This window comes from Bemisia tabaci, chromosome 3, assembly GCF_918797505.1.
Source record: "Bemisia tabaci chromosome 3, PGI_BMITA_v3".
Classification (NCBI taxonomy): domain Eukaryota; kingdom Metazoa; phylum Arthropoda; class Insecta; order Hemiptera; family Aleyrodidae; genus Bemisia; species Bemisia tabaci.
Window position 1 is genome coordinate 44,103,617 of NC_092795.1, and position 25,306 is coordinate 44,128,922.

The window sequence follows — 25,306 nt, forward strand, 5'->3', positions numbered from 1 at the left end:
CTTGATTCAATCAACTTTGAACTTCATTCGAAAAGTGTTTTTCGGCGCAAATTCAAGTAAAGTTTTTTACCTAGAAAAACGCATCTTGCGAGCTATTATCTGAGATGAAAATGTGTATAAACCAAATTATATATACACCGAATACAATCACAAACAAAATTGGAGTTCCTAGATGAGTAAGATTCAAATTTCCAAACTCCGCAACTTTCTAGTTGGCATGGTGGTATTCTGCCTCGTTGAACTTGTGGATTAGTGGAATCTGATTCCAACTACGGCTGCTATAGAATTCCGCGAATGCCTCATCTTTTACCTTATTGGATATGCATAGGATTGCACAAATTTCTCTGGTACCGAAAACTCACGTGTTTGCTCGAGTATTCAATATTGAACGAGGAAGCGTTAATCTGGCAACCTTCGTAGTTCGTGGTAGATAGCTACATCGTGGAAGTCTGTTCATGCCCTACTTATTTATGGTCATATCTCTCTTCGATGGATCCAACAGCATTCCTATACATTCTTGTGGGCGCTTATATGCGTGTCAGACCAACTGACCGACTGCGCTGCGTTTGGTGCAATGCGAGAAGTATTCATGGAGTCTTGCAGGCGCTGATATGGGCTGAGCGCCGACCGACCGCACTGTTTGGCGGAATGCGTGAGGTATTCCTACAGTCTTGCAGGCGCTAATATACGTTTAACGCCGGCTGCACTGTTTGGCGCGATTATTCAAACTCCCGTTACAATAATCGCGGCGTTGAATGATAGAATTTAAAAGGCCCTTGTTGTATTTTGACGCCGCATTAGCATTCCAACGTAGCCTCGTTACTCCCGATCAAATATTTTTTTCCGAGACAAGTTAGGTAAGTTCTTTATACCCTCGACCATTATTCAATCATATCACTTCATCTATCATCAGAGAGTAAGACATCGATGATTTTTCTACAAACTAACCTAAACTAGGGTAACATAATAATGCGTTTATTTTCCAATTGTTTCTTGCTTTGCCAAATTTTCTTAAGTTAACATCATTTTAAAATTCGCGCACTCCTGTAGGAGATGTTAAGGTTTCTATTTCCGCAATCCTTGTGCCTTTTTTCGCACAATTCTTAAATATTTTCCTAGACCTTTCGCGCAATTCTGGATTACCGCCAACTGCAACATAACATGTCTTATTTCGTCGCTTCGTTCACGAAAGAATGTAACTCAATTTCAATGTTGCCAAATTTCCTCTCGTGAAAGGCATTTTAACCAAGAAAATCTCGGGCATTTCTAACTGAAAAGATCGCTGAATTCTCCTCGGATTTCATGCAAAAAGCAGAAAATATTTGATATAAAATTTATTAAATAAATTGATTTTTGGGGTCAATTCGGTAACCTTGAAGTAGAGCAAGTTCCTCCACTTGGGAGACAACGAATTTTGCGATTTTGATCCTGCGTACACCATAAATCGTGGAGGAAGATAGGATAAACAGTGCGATACGGCTCCTTAATCCACTATTTTCTCTGCATCGGCAGCGTTTATTTTGGGAATAAAAACTTGAGAGAATCAAACACTCTAAATAAATATAATTGAGGAAATATGATCACTCGCAGTTTTGGTATTCCGCGCTTCACCCATCCCGAAGCATCCGTGCGGTCGGTGCCCCCCCCCCCCTCACTTCCCCAGCCCGCATTCGAGTGAGTTTTCGTTCAGCTCACGTCCCGAAGAAAGCCGTTTTTCCCGTTCACTGGAGATTGCACAAACATCGCAGATCCCGCCTGCCTTGCATAATGCAGTGCTCCTTTTGTTCTAGGTGTACACGCGAGCCCACCTCTAGGGAAAATCGGGGGCAACTTCCCGACACGAATCTCCTCTCCATCACCGCTCTGATTTGATTTGTCAGCCGTGTTTTCGTATGTGCACTCCGCGATGGTACTACCTCCATAAAACTTTCAAGAGGATCTCGGTTTTCGCGGCTTCATCCGCGATTCAGCCGTTTTTGAGATGAAATACAGAATTCTAAGTTGACCTCGTAATGGCCTGTTGCAAACTTCAGTCAAAGCGAAAAGAGAAGTTGTTTCTTGGATGAAAGAGCTACAAAATCACGATGAGCGCATTGCGATAGTCTGAAGCACACTCCTAACTTCGCAACCTGCATAAGAAATATGCGTTCATCTAAACTTCTCGCTTCGATAATGATATTGCTACACAATTTTCAACATGCCCGACGCTTCCGCGCGTTGTAGTTGGTTTTTTGTTGTCAAGTCCAACCACACTTTATCGGAGAAAATGGTCTATAATTTAACTAGGCTAAACTTTAACCCGAGCTGCGCCTGAATAGAAATTAGCGGTGGCTGGACCGTAGCCCCTTGTGGCTGAATTTCAGTAAAGTGACTACATAATTGGACGTATTTCTACCAAACAGACCTATGTGGAGGTGAGAAATAGCTCTAGAGAGCTGCATAAGAAGCTATGTAAAAGTGGGTGTGATTCCTTTTGAAGAATTGGAAAAGCGGGATTTTACATTCTATCAAAGAGACCTATGTGCCAACTGAATGCGGGATTCATGAGCCGCAGGCATGGCAAGAGAGCGTTGTAGACAGGGCTCATGAGTTAAAGCCGACCAAGGAGAGCCCGGCACTGCCGCAAGGGCGGCTTCGTCGCCGCTGACGTCACTGGCGCTTTATATTTCCCATTCATTCTTACGCAAAGAAAACTAACGAGCACACCCCATATTTCTCACCTGCACATAGGTCTGTTCGGTAGAAACACGTCCAATTGACCATTTGAAATGTTCATCCTCCTATTTTTATTTATTGTGTGTATAGAGGGCAAACGAGGCATTTTTTTCATGCCTTAAATATTGTTGTATGGTTATTTTATCATACATCTCAGAAATCATTGCAAAAGTTGTGTCGTTTAAGGAATGGTTCTAGTAATTTTAGTATGTTATGATTAATTTTCACTGATGCTGAAGGCTTCAAGGTGAGATATATATGCGTCATGATCAGCATGTCAATCCAGATTTTTGGTCTCTGACTTTAAAAATCATCTTGAGACGTGTGTGAATCTCCTCTTAACTATAAAAGATATCTTCGCAAATTCTTAAGTTGTGATGTTGCTTGGTTCACTGACAAAAATATAAAACGTGAAAAACAATTAGGCAACGACTCTTTTAGTTCGGCTGATCCTGATTAAATCCGTCCAAGTAGCATTAATACATTCATATCGTCGCTCCTCTGACGTAAGGGCGCGTATCGCGATCTCCTCATGAGACCCAGAAAGCATGGATTTACATGTGAATCAGGGCTCACATCAAAATGGAGATACATCCTCCACCCAGGAGACGACGATATATGAGCACGGGATATTAAATCCGAATGGTGCTTTAGCAGGAGATAAGTTGAGAACGAGGAGCATCATGTCATTTGAAAGACTTTGCAGGAATCCCATAATTATTTTAGAATCCCTTGATCAGATCTCCGCCTGAGGCCTTGAAGGATGGCCGCATATTAGAGAGCCTAAATTAAGCACGAAACGAGGAGGCATTCTGGCGTGGAAAGGATAAACGCCGTATGAGCCTTCAGGCGTTGCCAAATTTCCTTTGACAAAACACTAATTTTCAAGAAAATTTGTGAATGTCTCTCTTCCAATTTCTCGGGTATTTTTGCTTGTGATGGAGATGTTGCATGTGTGAGGGATTTGCGATTTGACCATTGATTCTTATGTAAAAGTTCGCGAGAAACACGATGGTGCCACTGGTTTTCTTTGAAATCAACTCCCAAGCTCAAAAAAAGCTCTCAAGTTGAGGCCAAAATGGAGGGGATATCCCACCCTACCCTGAGAGTCCACGTCTACATCAAGACAAACTCTCCATGCGAAAATAGGGAGCAAATACATTGACAGGGCTGCCACTTTATTTGGGGACTCCACAACTGAAAACATGGTAACTCTGCTAATGTATTTGCTCCCTGTCTTTGTATGGAGAGTTTGTCTTGATGTAGAGGTGGACTCTCAGGGTAGGGTGGAATATCTCCTCCATTTTGGCCTCGACTTGAGTGCTTTTTTTGAGCTTGGGAGTTGATTTCAGAGAAAACTAGTGGCACCATCGTGTTTCTCGCGAACTGTTCCATGGAGATCAGCAGTCAAATCGCAAATTCCTCAGACATGGAACATCTACATTTTCCTCAATAATAAACATTTTATCGGAGACAATTTGGCGACTCCCGAATGTTCATACGGCGTTCTTCCTTAACACGGCAGCATCTGCGGCGGGTGCGATTCGGGGAAGTCGCACGCCATGCCGAAGGCGCAGCGAAGAAATATGACGGGGCCACTGTTGATGAATGGCCGACGAAATGTCGCGCGGTCTAGCGGATAACATAGTTTCACTCATCCTCCCCTACGCCCTACGCCCACCCAATCTCGCTCAGTTAGAGTGCGCTGATGAGAAACATCCTCCGCAGCCGTAATTTGAGGCTGAGGCGCAAGGAGAGCTTTTGAGTGATATCCTCGTTTCAGGTTGCATCTCGGTTGCTAAGTTCCGCTCAAAAACACCTCGGTCTACCTCGAGGAAGTCTCCCCGTCCTCGCAGCTTGCCAACCGCGCTCTGTTTCCATTCCCACATCCGGTTCACCTAGTGGAACGGATACGACATCACGGACGGGTGCCCCCATTTTTCCCGGGTGGAGGGGATGTTTTCGAGCAGCTAACCGCATACTACATGGAAATTCAATTGAGGCTTTCAGGTACAACGTCGCAAATCGAAAGTAATGCGTTTCGTCCCTATGTCTCTTTCGAACTTACCTTGGTCGCGTGAGATAAGGCAGATTGCTTCTTTTCACGTATACCAGGAGGCCTCAACGGGTCAGTCCTACGTTTAGTAGAGTCTTGGCCGGGGTAGGTTTGGTCTCCCTAGAGAATCTGACAATGAGTAATAGGCAATAGTCCTGGTTTTGGTTGCACTATCAGTCTCACAATAACAACGGTGAGGCTCATAGTGTCTTTCTTTTGATTTTCTTGTTTTGCCGGTTGAAAATGCGGGTGTGATTCCTGCGAAACGTCCCGGGTTTCTTATTTTATTTTATGTTGTGTTTCTTTTTATTATTTGCAGCCTTAGTCCCGTTTTAAATTGTTTCTTTAATAGTCCTTAATAGAGTCCCTTTTATACTGAGAGTTAAGACACCCCCCTCCCCCTCATGGAGTCACAAAATGGGAATAAAGATTACACGAATTGAACGTTTTTCGTAATCTTTGATCGGCCCATTCTCAAATCCCTTTCTTCGTTCCGTCTCTTATTCCGTTTGTTCCTTGCCAAACCCGTAATTCTCCGGTCCATTCCAGATTATAATTTTTGCAATTGGTGGAAATGTAATCTTTACTCCCGTTATAGACGGTAGTTTCAACCCTACTCCAATCTTTCTGCCGTATTGATCAAGGATGCAAATTTTTAATATTTGCATGAACTGCTTCTCAAGTGTTATTGGTTGAAACATTTTTCAGAAGAGAACATGGTTTGCATGATTTTAAATGACATAATTTAAAAAGAGGCCTTACTCTAATTTTTAAAACTTGTCCTACAAAACTTGGCTATTCTATCACTTTCTTTATTTTTTTCTACCAAAGAGGAGTGATTTTACACTCTGAGTGAGTCTCTCCTGCAGAAAAATAAGAAAACTACAAATGACAGAGGTTAAATGGAATTGCTGAACAGATATTGTCAGGGTAGAAAAAAAATAAATGTTATCGTGATATTGAGCTACACGATTCAATTTCCTCTTTTCCAAGAACATGTTCAAAGAAGGCGAGTACTATTATGCACATCATGCAGGTGGACCACATGCTGAGAGTCCGTAAATACACAGTCCTTTATCTGATCTATGCAGTGTAGGTTCGAGACGGTTTTTCTCTCGGCCCAATATTCAACATTTTCTGTTCCAAGATGAAGTGAATTTCGGGGAAAGCAAGGAAATGGAATCGCGGAGAAAAGCGTTGAGATCAAATCAAATCTCAGGTTGATTGCCTCTTGAGACCTCCGCAAAAAAACGAGGCGCGGTTCTCAGTATCAGATTATTACAATTGTCGCCCTCACTATTTGAACCTCCTCTATTCCTTGAGAGCACGTTCGCTACCGTTCAAAGAAAATGCATTTCTTGTTTCATTCCTCATCGGAGCGCAAATATTCGTAATTGCCAGACCAGAGGTTCCCTGCAGGATGAAGAACATTGGAGAAGGAAGTATTGTTACCTGGAGGAATTACGACGGGAACATGATATTAATTGCTCATTGGGATGTTCGGCCACGAATTTGAGGCTCACTGGAAAAAAAACACATTGGATCTAGAGTCCAGACTCTTGAAAACATTGACATGAAAAAGGACTCTTGATTCAATCAGATTTAAGCTTAAATCAGAAGGAAATCCGCTCAAGTTAAGAGGCTTGGTTCTTGATTTAAGCTTAAATCCGATTGAATCAAGAGTATTTTTTCTTGTCGATGTTTTTAAGAGACTGGACTCTAGATCCAATGTGTTTTTTTTTTCAGTGTTTGTCCACCGGGTACGGAAATTGAATTCGGATCATGGCACAGAGGTGCTTATAAAGAGAAAAATACGCCGAAAAATTTGCAGATAGCCTAGAATTTTGATGCTTTTTTCGACCGCGCTACGTATTTTTCCTCGCGGAAAAAAGGAGGAAAATATTATTCAACTCTAATTTTCCGTGCCGCAGTTTGCATTCATGCAATAATAATTATTATATATTATTTGTTTCAACTTTGATCGTTGTGTTTTGTTTTTAATAATGCTGAAGATGAGTTACCTAAACCCAAAATGCATTCAAGGTAATAAATTTTAAAAACTTCAACCGCCATTTCATTTTTTTTACAGAGAAATTGCCCAACGAAGCTGTCCGAAATTTTCACTGAATTTTCTTTGTGCTGCCGACAAAATTCAGTGAAATTTCAACAAAAATAAACAATGGCAAAAATTCAACAATGGCAACAATTTTTCTGTGCAAAAATAAAATGGTGGTGGAAATTTCGAAACGTCACATGGCGCTTGTGATTCTTTGGCTGGTAGGTTCAGGGTTTTACTTGTTTCAGTTTTTGATGAAATTGGTGGATTTTGAAGATGGTAATCAGTATCTCACCCTGTCTGGCAACCCTTTGGGCCGTTCTCTTCATTTTGGACTGTCTCGGGCTCTTTCTTGCGTTAAGAGAGGATGAGAGGAAGTAAAACACAACGGCTCCCGCGTTTTATTGCCGCGGCACGCAACGTTTGGAGAGTGGTGATTAGACTTGGCCCGCGCGCGTTTTTTCGAGGGGTCATAAAAAAATAAAACTTCGGGAAAGCCCCTTTTATTCCTCAGTTTCACGTCTCCTTTTTATTATGCTCGATTAATTGCAGAGCACGAGTTGTGGGCGATGCTTTGCCGAGCGTGTTTGGGGGTTTTGCCCGCGGATACCCAGAAAAGCGGTGTGGCAAAGTTCGTCGAAAAGCCCGGTAAAAATTACTCGTATCTTCAGAGAAAACTCCCAACATGGCAATCGTGCACTGAACGTTTGAAAATCAGGGAACTTGCGGTTGAAAAAATAATGAGAAGTCTCGAGAATAGCATTGGGAGTTCCTAAACCTACTACACTGAAAAAAATAATAGAGCCGTAGAGACAAGATAAACTTGTTAAACCTGCCTTGTCTCAGGAACAAGACCTTTAGTCTGCCAAACAACTCAGTTTGTTTGGGAAACAACACCCGTTTGTTAATGCAACAAGACCAGTCTTGTTTTATATGCTAGGTTTCTGAGCCACCGGACTCGATAGTCTTGTCACTGTGACAAGATTCTCTACTCACCGCGAGTAACGGTCAAATTCAAAGAGAGCGTATTATTTTATATATTTTGAAAGAGTATTTTAAGAACCACGCATAATAATTGTTCCCCGAAAATTTTTCTGGATGTTTAATGACAAGGTAAATACAATAAGTTTATAATTCTTTTTTAAAAATAAATCGCTCATGCGTAAGGTTTTAAAATCAAATGTATCTAATTATATAATTATTTTTTTAACGTTTGATTTATTTATATATTATTAATTATATCATGATATAAAATAAAAATAAAAATTAGAATCATTAACAGGGAACAAAGGAAACATCGTTGCTTGAAGAAACACATTTTTTCGGCCTAAATTGTCCATTTTTATCTGATGTAGAGTGTAAATTCCTTTTCGTAAACGGTAAATAATAAAAAAGAAAAAAACCAAACAATCTGATGCTCTACGCATTCCACAGACTTGAGATAGCAACAAAATGAAAAAGTAATTCTGTGGGCTGTACTTATACTTATAATTCGGCTCCGCTGAACAACTAGCCCGGATAGCTCGGTCAGTAAGACACTCGGTCCGTAACCAGATGGTCCCGCGTTCAAATCCCGATCAGGTCGGTAAAATTTGAAAAATCGGATGGGACAATTCTGGTGTAAGAGCAGTGAAGGGAGTAGAGTTCAATTAATTTTTCATATAAAAATTGCAATTCATATAAATTTGTGACATTTTTTTTGCAATTTTAATTTCTTCCGAATACTGTGACAAGACAAGTCTTATTCCCAGAACTAAACAATTTTGTTACCGTGACTAGACTTTTGACTTATGCAACAAGGAAGTCTTGTTCCCTGAACAAGACTGTATGGGTCCCACGAACAAGAATGCCTTGTGGATCAAATATAACAAGACGGTCTTGTCTGGGGGACTAAAATCCTTGTTTCTCGGACAAGGCACTTTTTTCTGTATGGTTGATTGGTAAATACATTTACTCAAGGAAGGTGTCAATTCGTATAAACGGAAGATGTTGAAAAAACAAAAGTGTTTGATTTTGATCAGAATATGCAAATAATCCGCGATGGAAAAGGAATTTATTTTTCGTTTCAAAAAAATACCACGAAAGTCCTTGAGAAAGTTTCCGCACCTCGAAAGGGAAAATTAACGTACTATCCTTCAGGTCCCTCTTAATCAAAATTATCTTTTCCTGTCTCTTTCTCATTTCAAAGGTCATTTTAAAATCAGAAAATTCTTTCGTTAATTATAAATTCACTGGTTAACAAAGTCGTACAGTTATACAGAAAGAAAGGGTGGCCGCATCGTCTTTCGTCAGAGAATCAAATGACGATGACAATCGGAGAATAATGCTAAGAGGAGACAGAGTATTTATTTCATTACAACGTTGCAATACTGCAGCAGAAAAGTTTGTTCTATGCGCGGGGAATTTTCATTGATATGTAGCTATAAACACGTTCTCCGCGGGTTGTATTGGGTCGGCACATACGGGCGCCAGATAAAGGTCTACAAATGTATCGTAGATCCTAGAAAAAGAACCAGACATCTAATTGAAAAAAAAACGCGATTCAATACAACCGAAGATAGGAGAAACGTGTTCCAGCTTTGTTTTTCAATTTTTCTTCCGACTCTGAGCGACATCTCATTGGCAGCCGAGAGCAGAGCATTGAGAGTTCACGCCTCGCGACGTATCGCCTTCAATTTTGCAGATGCAACACGGACATCCATCAAGTACGAATAGTTGTATCTCTGCGCCGTCGTAACGCACGTTTACGTTTCTCTTCTTTTTAAAATTTGTTCAAATATAAGGTGAAGTATGCTAAAATGTGCTATGGTGGGTTCAAATCAATAATCATTAAAAAAAAAATAAAAAAAATAATAATAGGTCTGTTAAGCACCCTAAAGGGTGCACGTCAAAAAATTGGTATTTTGGCGAGAGCTGTGTCGTGCCAGGGGATATCGACTGTCCCTAGAAATCCCGGCCGGGTCAAATTGACCCGACACTTTATTCTGTGGGAGTTACATATGGCGGATAAGAGGGAGGGTGAGAAAGTGCTATAGTATCTTACCAAAAGGTGAAATTTTAAAAATATAAGAAGTATTGATTACATTCAAAAACATAAAAAAGAACGTAGATAATACCTCAAAAACTATCTAAATCAATGTATTTAAATTCGACCGGCCCTGAATGGGTATTCGACCCCACTTGTGGCTTTGCGTACAAAAAGTTCTTGGGCACAACTAATGATTAAATGAATACGCCTCTAAAAAGCACTATAGCTTTAACCATTCTACACTTCTACAGAATGTTTGAAGTTATCATTGGAGGTTTATTAATTCATTCATTTATTCTATTTTTAAAGCTGCCAATTTATTTGACCCTTGATGGAAACCCACTGCTTCACCATTAAAGTTACCCAATCTTTACAAACCAATTTGCACAGGTCGTGGAAACGTCCTCGTAGAAAATGTTGAGGATATTCAGAAAGTATAGGGAAGGAAATTAAGTTTACAGATATATTTGTGTGGGGTGGACCATGAAAAATTGATCAAACGCTATGGGATTGTCTCGCAAGGCTGAGTTATTTACGGTGGAGAAGGAGAGTTATATAGTATTTACACTTGGAACAAAGTGTCCTTCCATATCACGTTTCACGAGACCACGGTCAATTTCCTCGGCCCTCTCATAACCTGAGACCTCAGGAATAGAATTATGGATTTAATAATGTCTTGAGACCTGAGGTATATCTTTAGCGCAGATTGGTGAGAAGTTTTTCACGCAAAGGATACCTTCATTTTTGCGATCGAGCTTTTAAAATCCGTATACTTAGGCCACTATGAGTCCTTTGAGTGATCGTGAAAGTTGTGTTAAAATTGATGAGTTTCACGTCGTTTGTAGCGTACAATTCATTCTATTAAAGTACCACAAAATGCGCTATCTGAAGCTCCGGAATTGCTGAGGGAGTGCGTAAGGTACCGTGGTCCGACCAGTCATGATCAGTCACTCCGCAACAGGTAAACCAAGCAGAGAGTAACTCCAACACAATGAGTTGAGAAGGCGTGTCATTGATTCATGCACGGAGTTTATAAGTTTGAATTTATATCAATTATGAGGCAAAGAAAGTAATCATACTGAAAAATGCTTAAACACTCAATCTGAAATTTTGGAGTAAAAATCCGAGGTCAGAGCTTACATAATGATGAATAAGGGACAGTGAAATAAACTTGGGGTAATATTTTAAAAAAATATCCTGTAAAGCCAAATATATTTTTCAATATTTTGTAAGTCTTTTGATCGGCTTTTCAAGAACTTTTTTAAAATGTTAAAATTACAAGAACCTGGCTAGCTCTTTGCAAGAGTTTCTCTTTTAGTACCAGAGACTTGATATATTGTAATAGATGGGGGTCGAAACGATTGCAAAGGCGGTATACTACGTATACACATTAAAAATGAGATGTCACTATTCTCGGCTGGGCCCTAACTTTTGGTATTTAGTCATACTTCAAGGGATGAAAACGCAATTTCTAATTATTTTAGGCTTGAGTGCAACTCTTTGTGTCTGATTCCTAGTAAAGTGTGGTCCAGTCACAATCAATTAGAATTGAACATTTCATCCAACCCTTAGGTCAAAAACCCCTGGAGGCTCTGTTCCTTTTCCCATGAATTGCAGTCATCGATCTAACTATCGTATATTCCTCGTATATCATGTAAAACGTTAAGTATATACATTTTTTATTTTATGCAGAGAAGGATATCATTTTTATACTCAAGACAGCAGTGAGCACAACTCTCTGGCAGATGAATATAGACTTGCTATTGTTCTTTTCTGAAATTATATCAATCATTTTTACGTACGATTTTCCTGTAACTTCCGTTTATCAGAATTGAGACGGTTTTAACTGAATAAATCCATTCATATAAGTTAGATTACTCGAGTTTTGGGGTAAACTCGATTTCCAAAATTCGGGCGTTACTGCTCTCTCCCACAAAATACGGGAATCACAGGAGTGCTAACCGCGAGCTTTCAAAGTTCCAATTCGTGCGACCAAGCCGGCAACATCTCATGCGCTTAAAAAGTTCCCTTTTGTCTGTTCTCGGTTGAATTGGAAACCGGAGACTTCTTAGCGTTGAGCGTTTGAGGCGGAGGACGAGGTTGCCAAATCGAGCGTTTTTAGTTTAATTGCGACGGGAGCGGGTTCATATTTTCGTAAGGACTCGGCAAGGAGGTGCGGGCTGCTCGATATTAAGGAGTGATGCGCGGCGTGAAGGTCGCCGCGAGAGGAGTGGGCGAAGAAGTTGGAGTGATGCAGGGAAGCGATGGGGTTAAGGCAGTGGCGGAAGGCGGGCACGGGGTTGGGGGCGAGAACGCGAGAAGCCGGCCAATTGATCGGAAAATATTCGCAGCGTTTACATACCCCTGCCATGGTCCTGGATCCATGCAGCTCCTTACCCGCTTACCCCGCAATTATCCTCTCATTCCGTTGCCAAATCGACTCACGAAGCGCTTTATGGATATTGTAGAGTGGATGTTCTATTCAGTTTATGGGTCCGTATCGTAAGGTGCGTACATCGTGCATGAAATTATGACCAAACAGCATGTCTGCTATGGTCATGTTCAACGAATGGCGGATGACAGAGTGCCTTAGAAGGTACCAGATTGGGGTCCTCCTGGGAGGAGACGTAGGGTCTGTCCAGAAAAATCGTGGATAGGTGGCATTCAAGATGAAATTACAAGATGCCATTTACCAGAATCGACCTCTGATGATGACCTCTGAGTCGATAGATAAGAATGGAAATTACACTGAGAAAAGTTCATTTACTCTTGCTGCATAAATTATGGGTCGGGGCCACATACAGACTGTGAACGATTTGATGCCGACCTACTGAATAGAGATAGAGTCCATCTTATAGTATGAACAAATATTACGTACGAAGAGTAGGTATGTACCTTGAGCCCATACCGTATGGACCCAGCGTCCATACCGTATGAATGGTAAGTTCATACACATGCTTTTCCATGCACGACATGTTTACGGCACAGCTCTGCTCCTGTCGTGAAAGCCAGACCGTATGTACGAGCAGTTCATACCTTGGATTTTCCAATCAGTATAGACTCTCACTACGTAATCATTTTTTCAGTGTAGGTACAGCAGAGCGCCCGGGTGCGCTGTAAAAGCGACTTGTATGTACATGTATCTTAAAATGCATGAAGAAGGGATTAAAAGAGTTCAGAGTTGTAACCTAGACCACACGAAAAAGAGACAGTGAGAGACTGAGAAGGGAGCGGGGGATAAAGAGGGGGAGAGGAGAGGTAGAAGGGAGGGAATAGAGAGGAAGTAAACGGGTGGCGAGACGGGGAGAGAGAGGAATGAGAAGTAAGGCTAGAAGGAAAGCCCGACTCTAGGAAAGAAAAAACGCCTTCAATTGCGAATGATACTGTGTAACACACTGAAGCTCAAATAGTTGTATCATTCTATTATTTAAGATATTCCGATGGTTCGAGTACGAATTCAAGGAGAGAGAGGGATGGGGGAGGGGTAAAATAATTTAGAGAGTTCGCTAATTAGTAGTTCTTTCGTTCGTTCGTTCGTTCGTTCGTTCGTTCGTTCGTTCGTTCGTTCGTTCGTTCGTTCTCATAAAAAATTGGTGGCTGGATTGTCTGGCAGCGATCAAAATGGAAATTTAGTCGCCTAAAATTTGAGCATTACAAGAAAGCTCTACAAGTCAAAACTGATCGGAAGTGTGAAATATCATTTAAAGGCGCATTCTAACGAGAAAGGCGTAGAAAACATAGATCTCAGGATTTTTATTGATATTTTTTATTTTTTATTGTATTTTCCTCCTGAAAATGACTCAGTTTTGAGTCGGAACGTCTCGGGTTTTTTATTGTTGTATTTTAGCCTTGTTTTTGTTTTCCACCCTATATTACTCCTTTTCGGGGTAACAGATCTGTCCATACTCTCCCACTCTAGGTACTCCAACCGCAGGTGGAGGAAAAAAACCAAATTTCCCGCCGCATCATGATCGTGCCGCGCACTTCACCCCGCATCAATCATTTCACGGGAGAGCAAATCTCTAAATAAGCTTCCATAAAATTACCCACTTGAGTGTGCAGCGAAAAGACCCTAAATCATGTCCGCATTCCGGGGCATCAATGAGCCGGGGGTGAAGGAGATGTTCACACGGTTCGCTTGACAAATTCCTCGCTTGACGTATCAGAATACAGGAGACGAGAGGAGGGGGCTTACATTAGAACCTGACACTCTCATACCCGAGCCGCGCGATTTTCTCCGAACACCGGAAGTTAACCGTTGTCACCGCTTCCATGCACACCGTCAAAATTCGTGGGACACATACTGCCGTGCTAAGAAAGAATGCCGTATGAGCCTTCGGACGTTGCCAAGTTTCCTCCGATAAAAACCGAATATACTGGGAAAATTGTGAATATTATTTTCCGAAATTTTTAGAAAATTTTGTGCGCAATTTAATCTGAAATTTTTGAAAATTGCAAGGAAAAATATGCATGAATTTCGTCAATAATATATGTTTTATCAAGAGAAATGTGGCAACTCTCGCATGTTCATACGGCGTTCTTCCGTAGCACGGCAGCATAGAGCTAAAAATAGAATAATATCTTGAATAATGGCAATATCGCTCTTATTTATAGCCAATTTGCGCTAGGCAGAAAGGAAGGGGGGTCATTTTGAACGTGCACGGGGGGATTATGTAGGCCGAAATTCCTGAAATACGTCAAAACAATGGGCCTCAGCGTTACGTTGGCATCCCTACTCAGTTTGCTGGCCTTTTGACTGGTCTTAAATCATCTGTAATTTTGTGAGTGATTATGAAACCGTGCAATGACTTGATGATTGCGTATTTTTATTAAGTTTAACCCTTTGCGGCTCTGGTGCTTGCACTAGAGCTGCTATTCCGGACGGTCCCAGCTGGGGAGTATCAATGCAGCATGTTACATTGTAGAGACCGCGCGTTGGTTGATGGGAATCGGCGCCATTTTCGGCTATGTTCCTTGTCATGACTTTATTTTATTGCATACTGTTTTATTGTTAGTCAATGCTATGTTGTGTATTGTATTTTTGGAATCATGGTGATACAGTCAACAATTCAAAACTTGTTTGTGCTTTTATCTCGTGATGGAAAAAATGTACTTTACGTTCAAAATTTGAAAATTTGAATTTTAAAGTTTTCGCGGTTAAGGAAGCTTTAACCACTGGGTTGGAGCTTCCTAGTCATTTACTCGATATCAGCTGATAGCAAACAAAGGTTACCAGGGAAACCGTAAACGTCTAACAACTATCGTGGCCATTGGGGCGATTATTGAAATGATATCGACTGTATGTCGCCGCTTACGACAGGACATAGCCCTATCTTAACTGTGTAATATATCGCAATTCGATATTGTTTTGATTTTTAAAAGGAGCAATTCATTCATACAGTTCCGATTAGTTTTGGCGAACGGGCCCTTAACCTACGGCACTCGGCTCATGGGAATTTTTTAACTCTAAATTTTTTAACCTAACTCTTCCATTCCGGGAACATATTTATTGAAAACGGCGACTTTTTCAACAGTCCTATTTTTATCTACAACATCTAAGTGGCCCTTCATAATCATTTAATTTTGGCCCCTGGCCAGAAAAAGGTTCGGAAATTGCAGTGATTTTGCCGAAAATGCTGAAGTAAGTAAATTTGGGCATTTTTTTTCCTTCTTCAAACTCTGTGGAGAAGCACTTCTCCTCCAGTACATCTATTTTTTTACTTATCTCTCGCAAGGTACATTTACAGAAGGTGTGTTCCAGTATTAACAGTTCAGATTCGTTGTTTTTTTATTATAACGCTTATTTCGGAAAGCAATTATTACATTGTTCAATTCTACTGACTTTCAACACTCGATTATACTCCCGGCAAATTCTGCAGCAGCGTTTCAAATGTTGACTCTAATGCTTCCAACAGCCATCCGATGTCTAAGGGTTTATTCCTAGATTTAGGGATTTTCCGGAATTTCCAGGGATTTAGGGATTTTTCAGGAAATCTAGGGATTTTTTTTTGATGAGGTAAAGTTACCAAAAATCAACTTTTTAACCTCAATTATAGCTTCGACAATCGAAAACATTTTTTCATCTATATTTTGTAGGCCTTTTTGGCAACACTATTTTCCCCGCAAATAAGCCGGAAATTAAAACGATTGTGTCCTTCGATGTACTTGACATTCAACTGCATTCAACCTGTTAATAATAAGAAATCAACTAATATTCTTTCATTTTATTGGTCTGGATTAGCACTGCTTTCAGAGAGCGCCAAAATTCAAACGAGCCAATCAGATTTAAATATTGCAAATCGCTACATCGAATGACATCATGATTCTTCATAAAAAAATGGCGCTTTTTGCAAAATCTAGGGATTTTTTAAGTATATTTGAGCAAATCTGGGGATTTAGGGATTTTTAGCGAAATCTAGGCATTTTTTTTCTTCCCCGCTAGGGATTTAATATCGGAAGACTGGCTTCCAGTATCGCAGCGTTGATCGTCGCTGATGTCGAAATGGAACCTAATGCCGGACATACTGTAACACCTCCATTCCTCAATTCCGGTGAGGAATACGTCTCTACCCTTAACTCAATATAAATATACAAATTGATAAGTGAGTGCTTTAGTCTCCTGAAAACAGAATTGCGAAACTTAAAATTGGAGAAAAATGATGAGTAAATGAAAAAATGGAACCAATTGATGGAAAAGTCGCATGCCATTCTGACACAAAATATGGCGTCTATCGAATCACCTTAACTAAATAAAATAACCAAATTTTCAACTCTCAAACTATCAACTATCAACTATCAAAATTCAAACTATCAAAATTTCCAACAATGACAAAAATGATTGTAATATACCTATAATGTAATGAAATATACACGCTCTAATCATTTAATTTGTATTACCTTTATGTTATGTACCTACATGTTATACTATTTTTATAATAAATTTTGCCAACATGCTTTTCAATTCAGTCTACAACATTTCATTCCGACGTGGCAATAATGATTTATAATGCCCCTAAACATTAAAATGAATTACAATAGTAATGCCGCATTATAATGTCGTATTATACATCGCAACGATTCATGTCCTACTGATTATTGATTATTGTAAGATGAATTCTGTTTTCTCTGATTGTATGTTTCATACGTGCGAAGCAAGTACGGGTCACTAGAAACGTGGTTCGTACGGGTGGCTGATGAAATTGATCTTCGAATACCTTTTGATGAGCTAGGGAAATGGAACCATCTGCATCTCATGGACAATAAATAGTTGCCGTAATTAAGGTCATCCCGTGATTAAGGTGCCGTGATTTAAGTCATAAATTCTTCATCTAATTCTTGATTCATCTCCAAAATGTCTGCTAAAGCTTTCATGCGCTTCTCCTTGTATGCATGAATGAGCAAATTGGGTATCGAACAAGCGGACACTTTTTGAAAATTTAGATGATTCTGGACAATATCGTACAGAAGTCCACGAGCTGCAGATAGAACCATTACCTCTAGCTCATCAAAAGTTATTCGAAGATCATTCAACAACCTCTTTGACAAGTTGCAAAAACTTTTCGTTAACAATAGTGTCACACGGTACTAGGAATATTTACTATTTAACGAACCTTATATTTCCCTGACTCAGTCCTAAATTATAGAAGTATGCGTTACTTTTCCAGCAATCCAAAAAAACAATTATACAAAAAACCAATACCTACACTTTCAGATATAAAAATGCAAATTTTTTGCAGCCTCGCTAAACGACTTATCAACCAGAGATTTTTTAGGAAGCGGACCTCCAAAGAGCTTTCAAAATTAAAAGTATACAACAAGTGATAATGCCATGTATTCGCCATATCAAAGCCCAATACACATTTATACACCGGCTACGTAAATCTGCTAAGTTACAAAACATGAATCGACAGTTGTCGGATTGTACATCAATGACAAAATGTGTCTAGGCCCTCATTCTTGACTACAACTACTGCCCCCAGAGCCGCTCTCCGACGCCAATGCTTTCCTTATTCGAGTTTGTCTCGTCGGAAATAATGTCTGTAACTACATTTTAAATGTGTTTAAGTTTTGAAATTGTTTTTTAACAGAGACTTTTTCAAGTTAAAAGTCCAACGATTCGATTGAATCTGCTGACAATAATGCGGATGAGGCTTTAATTTTACCCCGAGTTTTCCTCATTCCTGTCGTCCCCGTTTCTTGGTTTTTCCCGAACCCGCATTCTGAAGAGATTTTGGTGATATTATCGATTTAAACTCATTTCGAGGAAAAAAACAATCCACTTGCGAAAGTTCACCTTGCGGAAGATCCGATTTTAGGTTTAATGTAAAGAATGGTGTGTATTTTATTTCCGGTGTATCTTTTTTTTTCTTGCACCGTATCGGTTCGAAATCAAGATTAATGAAACCACTCCGATTCAAAAACCCTCTGAAAAGTCTATGGCATGAGGAAAACCTGCCTTTTAGGGTCCGCCGAAATAAGGATTTGTGACACAAATTTTTCTCACTCTAAATCTAAACTGACTGATCCTTTTTTAAAGAGTTTCAGGAGAGGAAAGTGACAAGGAGAGATCTCCACCAAAATATCACCTTCGAGAAAATAACGGGGCTTGTTACGTTCGCCTTTGATTACGCTGCACTCCATCTGATGCCTCTATTTATCACCAGAGAGAAATACCTAATTTTACCATTAATTATCTCGTTGCTCGTATAATAAAACATAAAAAACTCATTTCTTCCAGTTTTTCAGTGATTTTGCGCTCTCTAAAGTGTCAGAAAGGTAAGATAGTAAATACGTGGATACAAGGGGGAAGTTTCTAATGATATGAACTACGAGACTCTGAACTCAACTCGAGTCACTACTCGGGGTCTATATTTTTAGACCCAACCTAACCTAACCCAACCCACACTGGAAAAAACAAAAAACACATTGGATCTAGAGTCCAGACTCTTAAAAACATCGACAAGAAAAAATACTTTTGATTCAATCGGATTTTTGCTTGAATCAAGAACCAAGCCTCTTAATTTGAGCGGATTTCCTTTTGATCTAAGCTTAAATCTGGTTGAATAAAGAAAACTTTTTCTTGTCAATGTTTTCAAGAGTCTGGACTCTAGATCCAATGTGTTTTTTTTCCAGTGCAACCTAACCTAACCCAACCTAACCTAACCTAACCTTTTCCAACCTAACTTAACGTAGGTCAATTTTTTTTTAGGGTGTACGAATTTATTTTTGAGGAAATGCGTGTTTGTGTTGCAGCTCTGTACGAGGTCCCGGTGGGGATAGTGATCCTGCTATCCGTGTTCTATGGGACAATCTCCTTCGTGGCGGTAGTCGGCAACTCGCTGGTGATCTGGATCGTGGCCACCAGCCGCCGAATGCAGAATGTCACCAACTGCTTCATTGCCAATCTCGCCCTCGCCGACATCGTCATCGGACTATTCGCCATACCATTCCAGGTAACTTCTACTCTTACAGTGTTCAACCTGATTGTTGAAATTGATAGACAAAACGATCGACAAAAAAGACATTTTGTCGACCTCCTGTGGTGTGGTGATTGGAGTGCTGGCCTTATAACCAAGAGGTCCCGGGTTCGATTCCCGGCCGGGTAACCTGGGTTTGATAGTCTCAGACAATCGTCACCTGGGGCTGGTGGTAAGCGTGGGATTAGCCAACAGGGGCTATTTTCAGCTTGTGAAAAAAAAAGAAAAAAGGAGTATGAAGCGATCCTATTGGTTGGAATGGGCGGCTCTTATAAAATAAGAAAGAAAATGATAGACTAACTTTAAGGTTTCTCATGGGTTGCCGTGGGTTAGTCTATTACCTTTGTCCATTGCAACTACCCGCTTCTACCAACAGGATCCCTCCATATTCTTTTTGTCTTCTTTGTCTATTGCTTTGTCTATCGATTTCAACAAGCAGCCCGCTGATTTCCTGCCCGAAACTCATTGAAGATTCTGCTTCCCACGCAAAACGATCCCTTCTCTCATCCAATGCTGCCGTGGTTGACCAATAGACGTGCATGATGTGTGCCGAACTAATATTTCTACATTCCTAATACATTTCCAGAATAATGATTGAGAATCATAAAATAATCGAGGACATTAAAATCTTTTAGAAAATCAAATTGCGGTTTTTTTAAAGTCACAGCGATGGTGAAACTGTAGAAATGCGTATCTCGGTTTGCAATGTAGCAAACTTCCTGTCAAACTTTATTTTTTTGTGTGAAAATTATTGCACTTCATTTCTTCGAAAATTTCGGTGACTTTTCTTCTCTCTGTAATGAATATTCCGTGGAAATTTCAAGCCATGATGTTGGTTCAGTCTCCTTTTAAAAAACAAAATAGTAGCGGAGACGTCAAAACTCCGCAATAGAGATACACATTTTTGCAGTGTCACCGTCAACATGTAGCGTTGGATAGTTAGAGGGCTCTTTTTGAAAATAAATGCATCATATTGATGTTTCAATTGAACTATATGTATATATAGTTGCATCTAACGCGTCACCGAGAAGACGCGAAACAATGGTGGAAAGGGCTCTGACAGACTTGAAAGTAATGAATATTGAACAATGTGACGACACCTACGGTATGTATGAACTTTCAAAAAATGTATAATACATAACAATTGTACGTTTTTTGGTTATCATACGTCGTTCGCAGTGGGCAAACTGGCATTGAACATCTATATTTTTCATTTGTAACTAGAGTGTCACCGATCAATGTTTCCAGCGATTTCTGTATTACGCGTTTCGCAAACAGTCGCGATATGAAGACTGTTAAAATTACTCAAATGTTCTGAGAGTTACTTTTACATTGCCGATGAAAATCAGGGTATAAGGCCACGCATCCCAAATGAAAACAGGATCAAAGCGAAATGCAATGATGAGAGGCCCCGAGTAAAAGCTGAGTTAAAAGGGATACATGAAACTGACTTGGAATAAAAGGAAGCGTTACGGTTTTATTAGATTTAAGACCAATTGAATCTCGCTGCCAGGTATAATAAAGCCTCGTTGCCAAATATTCTCCGAATCACTTCCGCTTCCTACTTAAAGACGTTCGTCTCCAAGTCAAATCATTTAGGTGGAATTCCAAGAGATTTTAACATTTAAAAGTACTAAGTTTAACCAGGATACAAACTCTATTTAAACTAGACTTTCTGTACAAGCAAGTTTAAGATGCACTCTCTTTTGGATACAATTTTGTATTATTTTGTATTTTGGTCGAAAATGGAGTTCTCAAAGATGAAAGGAAATCTTAAGGTAGAATTCTTACATCTATGACATTTCGAGGGATCCTCAAAAATTCATATTCTCATAAAACAAATTGTAAGAAATTTCTTATTTCACGCGCTTAATTTAACTAGTTTAGATGTGTATTAAAAACACAATGGTCATTAATCTTATATGACAAAATGTGCAAATTTTTTCTACTTTTTTTTACATTTTTCTTTGTGATGAAAGTTTGGATTGCTTCAAGGTAATTTGGTGACTTTAAATGCGTGGTATTATGATTTCAGTTTATTTTATACGTCAGTTATATTTCATACTATAAGTCAGACTGTAACAGAAAATTCACCATGCCAATATCTACGTAAAAAAACCACTTTTGCTTCAAATTATCCTTATCGTCTGCTAATGCGTGTTAAGAAGTTATTGCAAGCAAAATGTATCCCTGTCACCTCTTTTATTGTTTTTAGAGTAATTTTTAAAGTACAATAGAATGAAGAGTATAAAAAAGTGTTTGTCTAATCGCAACCGGCGTCATTATTTAAAATTCACTAGCGTTTGCCATAAAAAGCAAACTTTCAAAATCTTAAATTCCCCTCTTGATATGCTGATCAATAACTATGATGTCCTCCGCTTTTAGATTTCCGCTCTATGAAACACAAGTGCCGTAATAGAAAGCTAGGGACATACTTGTGATACCACTATTCAAACTCTTTGACGGTGCTGGAAGTATACACACTATTTTGAAGGCGTTTTTTGAGTCGAACCTCGCGATTAACCGTTCCGCAAATATTGTGTACCTGGCTTTACTCAGTTGAGTGGGTCATATCCTTGCTTCTCTTTTTTTGGTCACTCCATAGCAAAATGCTTAAGCTTTAAACTATACTTCTTGTCTTTATTTTTAATTTAAAGAGGTCATAAGAGTAACCAGCTTGAATGGTAACGTGTGTATGATGTGACATTACAATTTTCTTTAAAACTAATCATTTTCTTTTACCAAAATTGGCAGGCGATGAACACACTATAGAATCTGAAACAGATTTTTTAAATCTCTCCGAAAAAAAAAATGCTGTGATTGTTTTAATTGTAACTATACTTTTTTAGGAAGAAGGTAAACAAAAATAATTCTCATGATCTAGCGCACCACTTAACTTTTACTACCCACGAAGGTAATGACCAGGTTTTCTAATCTTCTTCGGCCAAGCACATAGTGCGCTAATAATCGTCATGGAAAAGTATGTTAATTCGTTGGAAGCGAAAAGGAACGGAAGCAAAATTGCTGACGAAACTGGTCGTAAGAATAATAAAACCGGAAACGAATGAACGAATAAATACGAAGAAGGAAATGAAATATTCTAAGCCACGAAGTAAAGCCGCTGTAAAACTATAAGGCTTTGCAACGAAGGATTCCAGTTTCCAGTCTCAAAGTGTACGGTCGTCTGCGCAGTTGCCATTTTAAAGCGGGTCGTCTGCGTTTTTCTCTGGCATATTTTTTTCCAGCTAGATTGAAACTACTACCAAAATAAAGAGAAAATATTCACGTCAAAGTGAAGTAGCATTAGAAAAACTCATAAGAAATAAAAATGTACGTCTCAGATCGCTCCTATTTTGATCTATCTACTAATAATACTATCACTATTACGAATATTACTACTACTACTACTACTACTACTACTACTACTACTACTACTACCTACTACTACTACTACTACTACTACTACTACTACTACTACTACTACCACTATGTTTATAATTTGACTTTAAGCCCTAGATCCATTATATTCATGGAACCAACTCTAGTAATATTAAGTAGAAAAAAGTAATTATGTATACGATTATGAATCATATATTACCGTCTTTTGAACACCCTAAAACCTCTCGCAAATTTCCAGAATAGCAACCTCAATAGTTTTTCCATGCGTCTACTACAGTGTATCAAATACAGGAAACGAATCTTTGTAAATATAATTAAAACACGCGGTCCGGCAATAGCCATTAAACTCTCTTCCCTACGTAAAAATGCTCGTAAGGTTTTACATCCGACGGTGGAACCATACTCAATGAACATGAATAATGCCTCTTGTTACCTCGGTTTGAACCTATATTTGAAGACAATTCATCTACATTTTTATCGTAAACATAGAATTGTATCCTTTGAGAATAAATTCGGAACTTCGTATGAGATGGAAGATAATTCTAATGGAGGTAGGAACCAAGGATTTTCCTTCCAATGAGTTTTATTGAAACCATGAGTGCATTTCTCGATTTTTGGTATTCTCTTTGCCGTAATGATAAACCTTTGAAAGGTTTCGTGGGGCTTAAAGTAAGCTCAAAGTAAGCTAAGTGGGATCAATAATTCTCTCCATTGATCCATCACCAGCAGTGGCGAGGCGTGAAAGTTCGATTATCGATATTTTCCCCTTTCAAGGTATGGTAAACAATCGATTATTAGGGTGTTCGTTTCAAACACCCTGTTTATCGATCCTTTCCCATAGGTTTAAGGGACAGATCAATCGATATATCGCAAAGTACGCCACGCCACTGATTACAAGAACACAGAGAACATGAACTTTCCTTTATATCGAAACTGCCGCACGAAACAGAGGTTCTCCGTCGGTGAAAATTAAAGATGACTCGTGCAATCGATGTTAAATACGTTTGACAACAGTGCTAAAGTTTAAGATAATGAGCATCCTCTCTGAAATAATAAAAGCCACGCGGCGCTTCTCTAAAAAAATAAATAACCTGTAATTTCAAAACTCATTTCGACGAAAAGCAAATTAGTTTCATTTGTTAATTGGACAAAAATTCAAATGATCCCATACGAGAGCATTGGCTCGAGGCACGCGATGCTCGCAGGCGGGGCAGTGCACTTTTCAACTCGAATAAAGTTGGAGGGAAAAGTTGCGACGGCAGAACATAAACCTCAGCTTTTATGTAAAATTTGAGCTTCTTTATTTAATAAACCTGCGGAGGAAACTTCAAAAACTCCATGGCTGGCTCGTGAAAAACATATATTTCACATGTTACAAAGGGTCTCATTCGCAGTCAATCTATACACTCACTGGAAGAATAGCGATCCCTCGATGAAAGAGGCCGTTTGATATATAACAACGATGCGATATGTCCGCTCATTTCTTATTACTTTGTGCCTATTTATTTTCTTTCAAAAAACATGTTTTTATTATTTTCATTGATATTTATTTATTTCACGAAATATGTTGTATCTAATAATCAAAATGATTATGTAGGATAATGCAAGAAAAAAATGAACTTTTGAAGGGAAATTTTTGGCCCTCAAATTATTGTAATACGTGCTTTAAAGCCAAAGATATCGATATCTCTTCTTCTATTAGGAATTTGAAGTCAATCTTCGGTTTGTAAAAGCTCTCAACTTTCCACAATTGGACGTACTTGTGCTGAAAGGAACTATGTTGCACGCAATCCCTATGTGCATAGTTCCTTTTAGCATAAATACAGCCAATTATACTTCTCCTTCTACTTCACTCAAAGAGAAATATCTGATTCCACATAGAACTGGAAGAGAACCTTAAAAGCTCTTCAAAGTCAGTAAAATGAGCGTATCTCATCCACCATTAGCTCACATACGCTTTTAAAATTGATTTACCTCTTGCATTAACTCTTTTGCCCGGGATGAAAGCACTAGGTTTCGTGGGTGGAACTAAGACTCACAAGATCAATAATTTAATCCCGGCTCTCAGTTATTATATTGGAGTAAAACTGATTTCTTTTCTTTTCTTCTTCTTGTCCTTCATTTTACTAACCGCTAAATTAACTTTAAACTGATATGGCCCGACCTTGCTGTAGTTTCTGATCTGCTGGCTCGAGGAACCATACAAGCCTGAATATTTTGCATGACTGTTACAAAACAGCATGTGACTAGAAAATATAGTAATTCAAGAAATTTCGAGCTAAATATTCTGTTTCCATTGAGCTCTGTGTATTTCTCTTTGGCTTCATCTATTAAAAATAAATAAAGAATAAAGAGTAATAAAGAGTGACAGTTTTTTACATCGGCTTACTTTACTTTATATTTTATGGTATATTTTGTTAGTTCATGTCAAAGAGCATAAATGCCCTTTTGATTTTTAGTCCGGTTGTGATGTGTACTTTAATTATTTCATTTTTTTTTCATCGTTTTATTACAAGATTTCGTAAAAAGGTAAATATAAGAAATAAAAAATTGATGCCCGCACAGGTCCAATTGCT

At 39.1% G+C, this 25,306-nt stretch overlaps 1 protein-coding gene across 6 annotated transcripts in view; it reads left to right on the forward strand.

Annotated features, from left to right (window-relative positions):
* The window catches only part of LOC109030697 (RYamide receptor), a 195,898-nt gene that overhangs the window by 124,649 nt on the left and 45,943 nt on the right, over positions 1–25,306 (forward strand). For all 6 annotated transcript variants that reach the window (XM_072298425.1, XM_072298426.1, XM_072298427.1 and 3 more), the window contains one exon: positions 19,108–19,307. In XM_072298425.1, the coding sequence (XP_072154526.1) occupies positions 19,108–19,307 (200 nt within the window). The remainder of the gene's footprint in view (positions 1–19,107; positions 19,308–25,306) is intronic.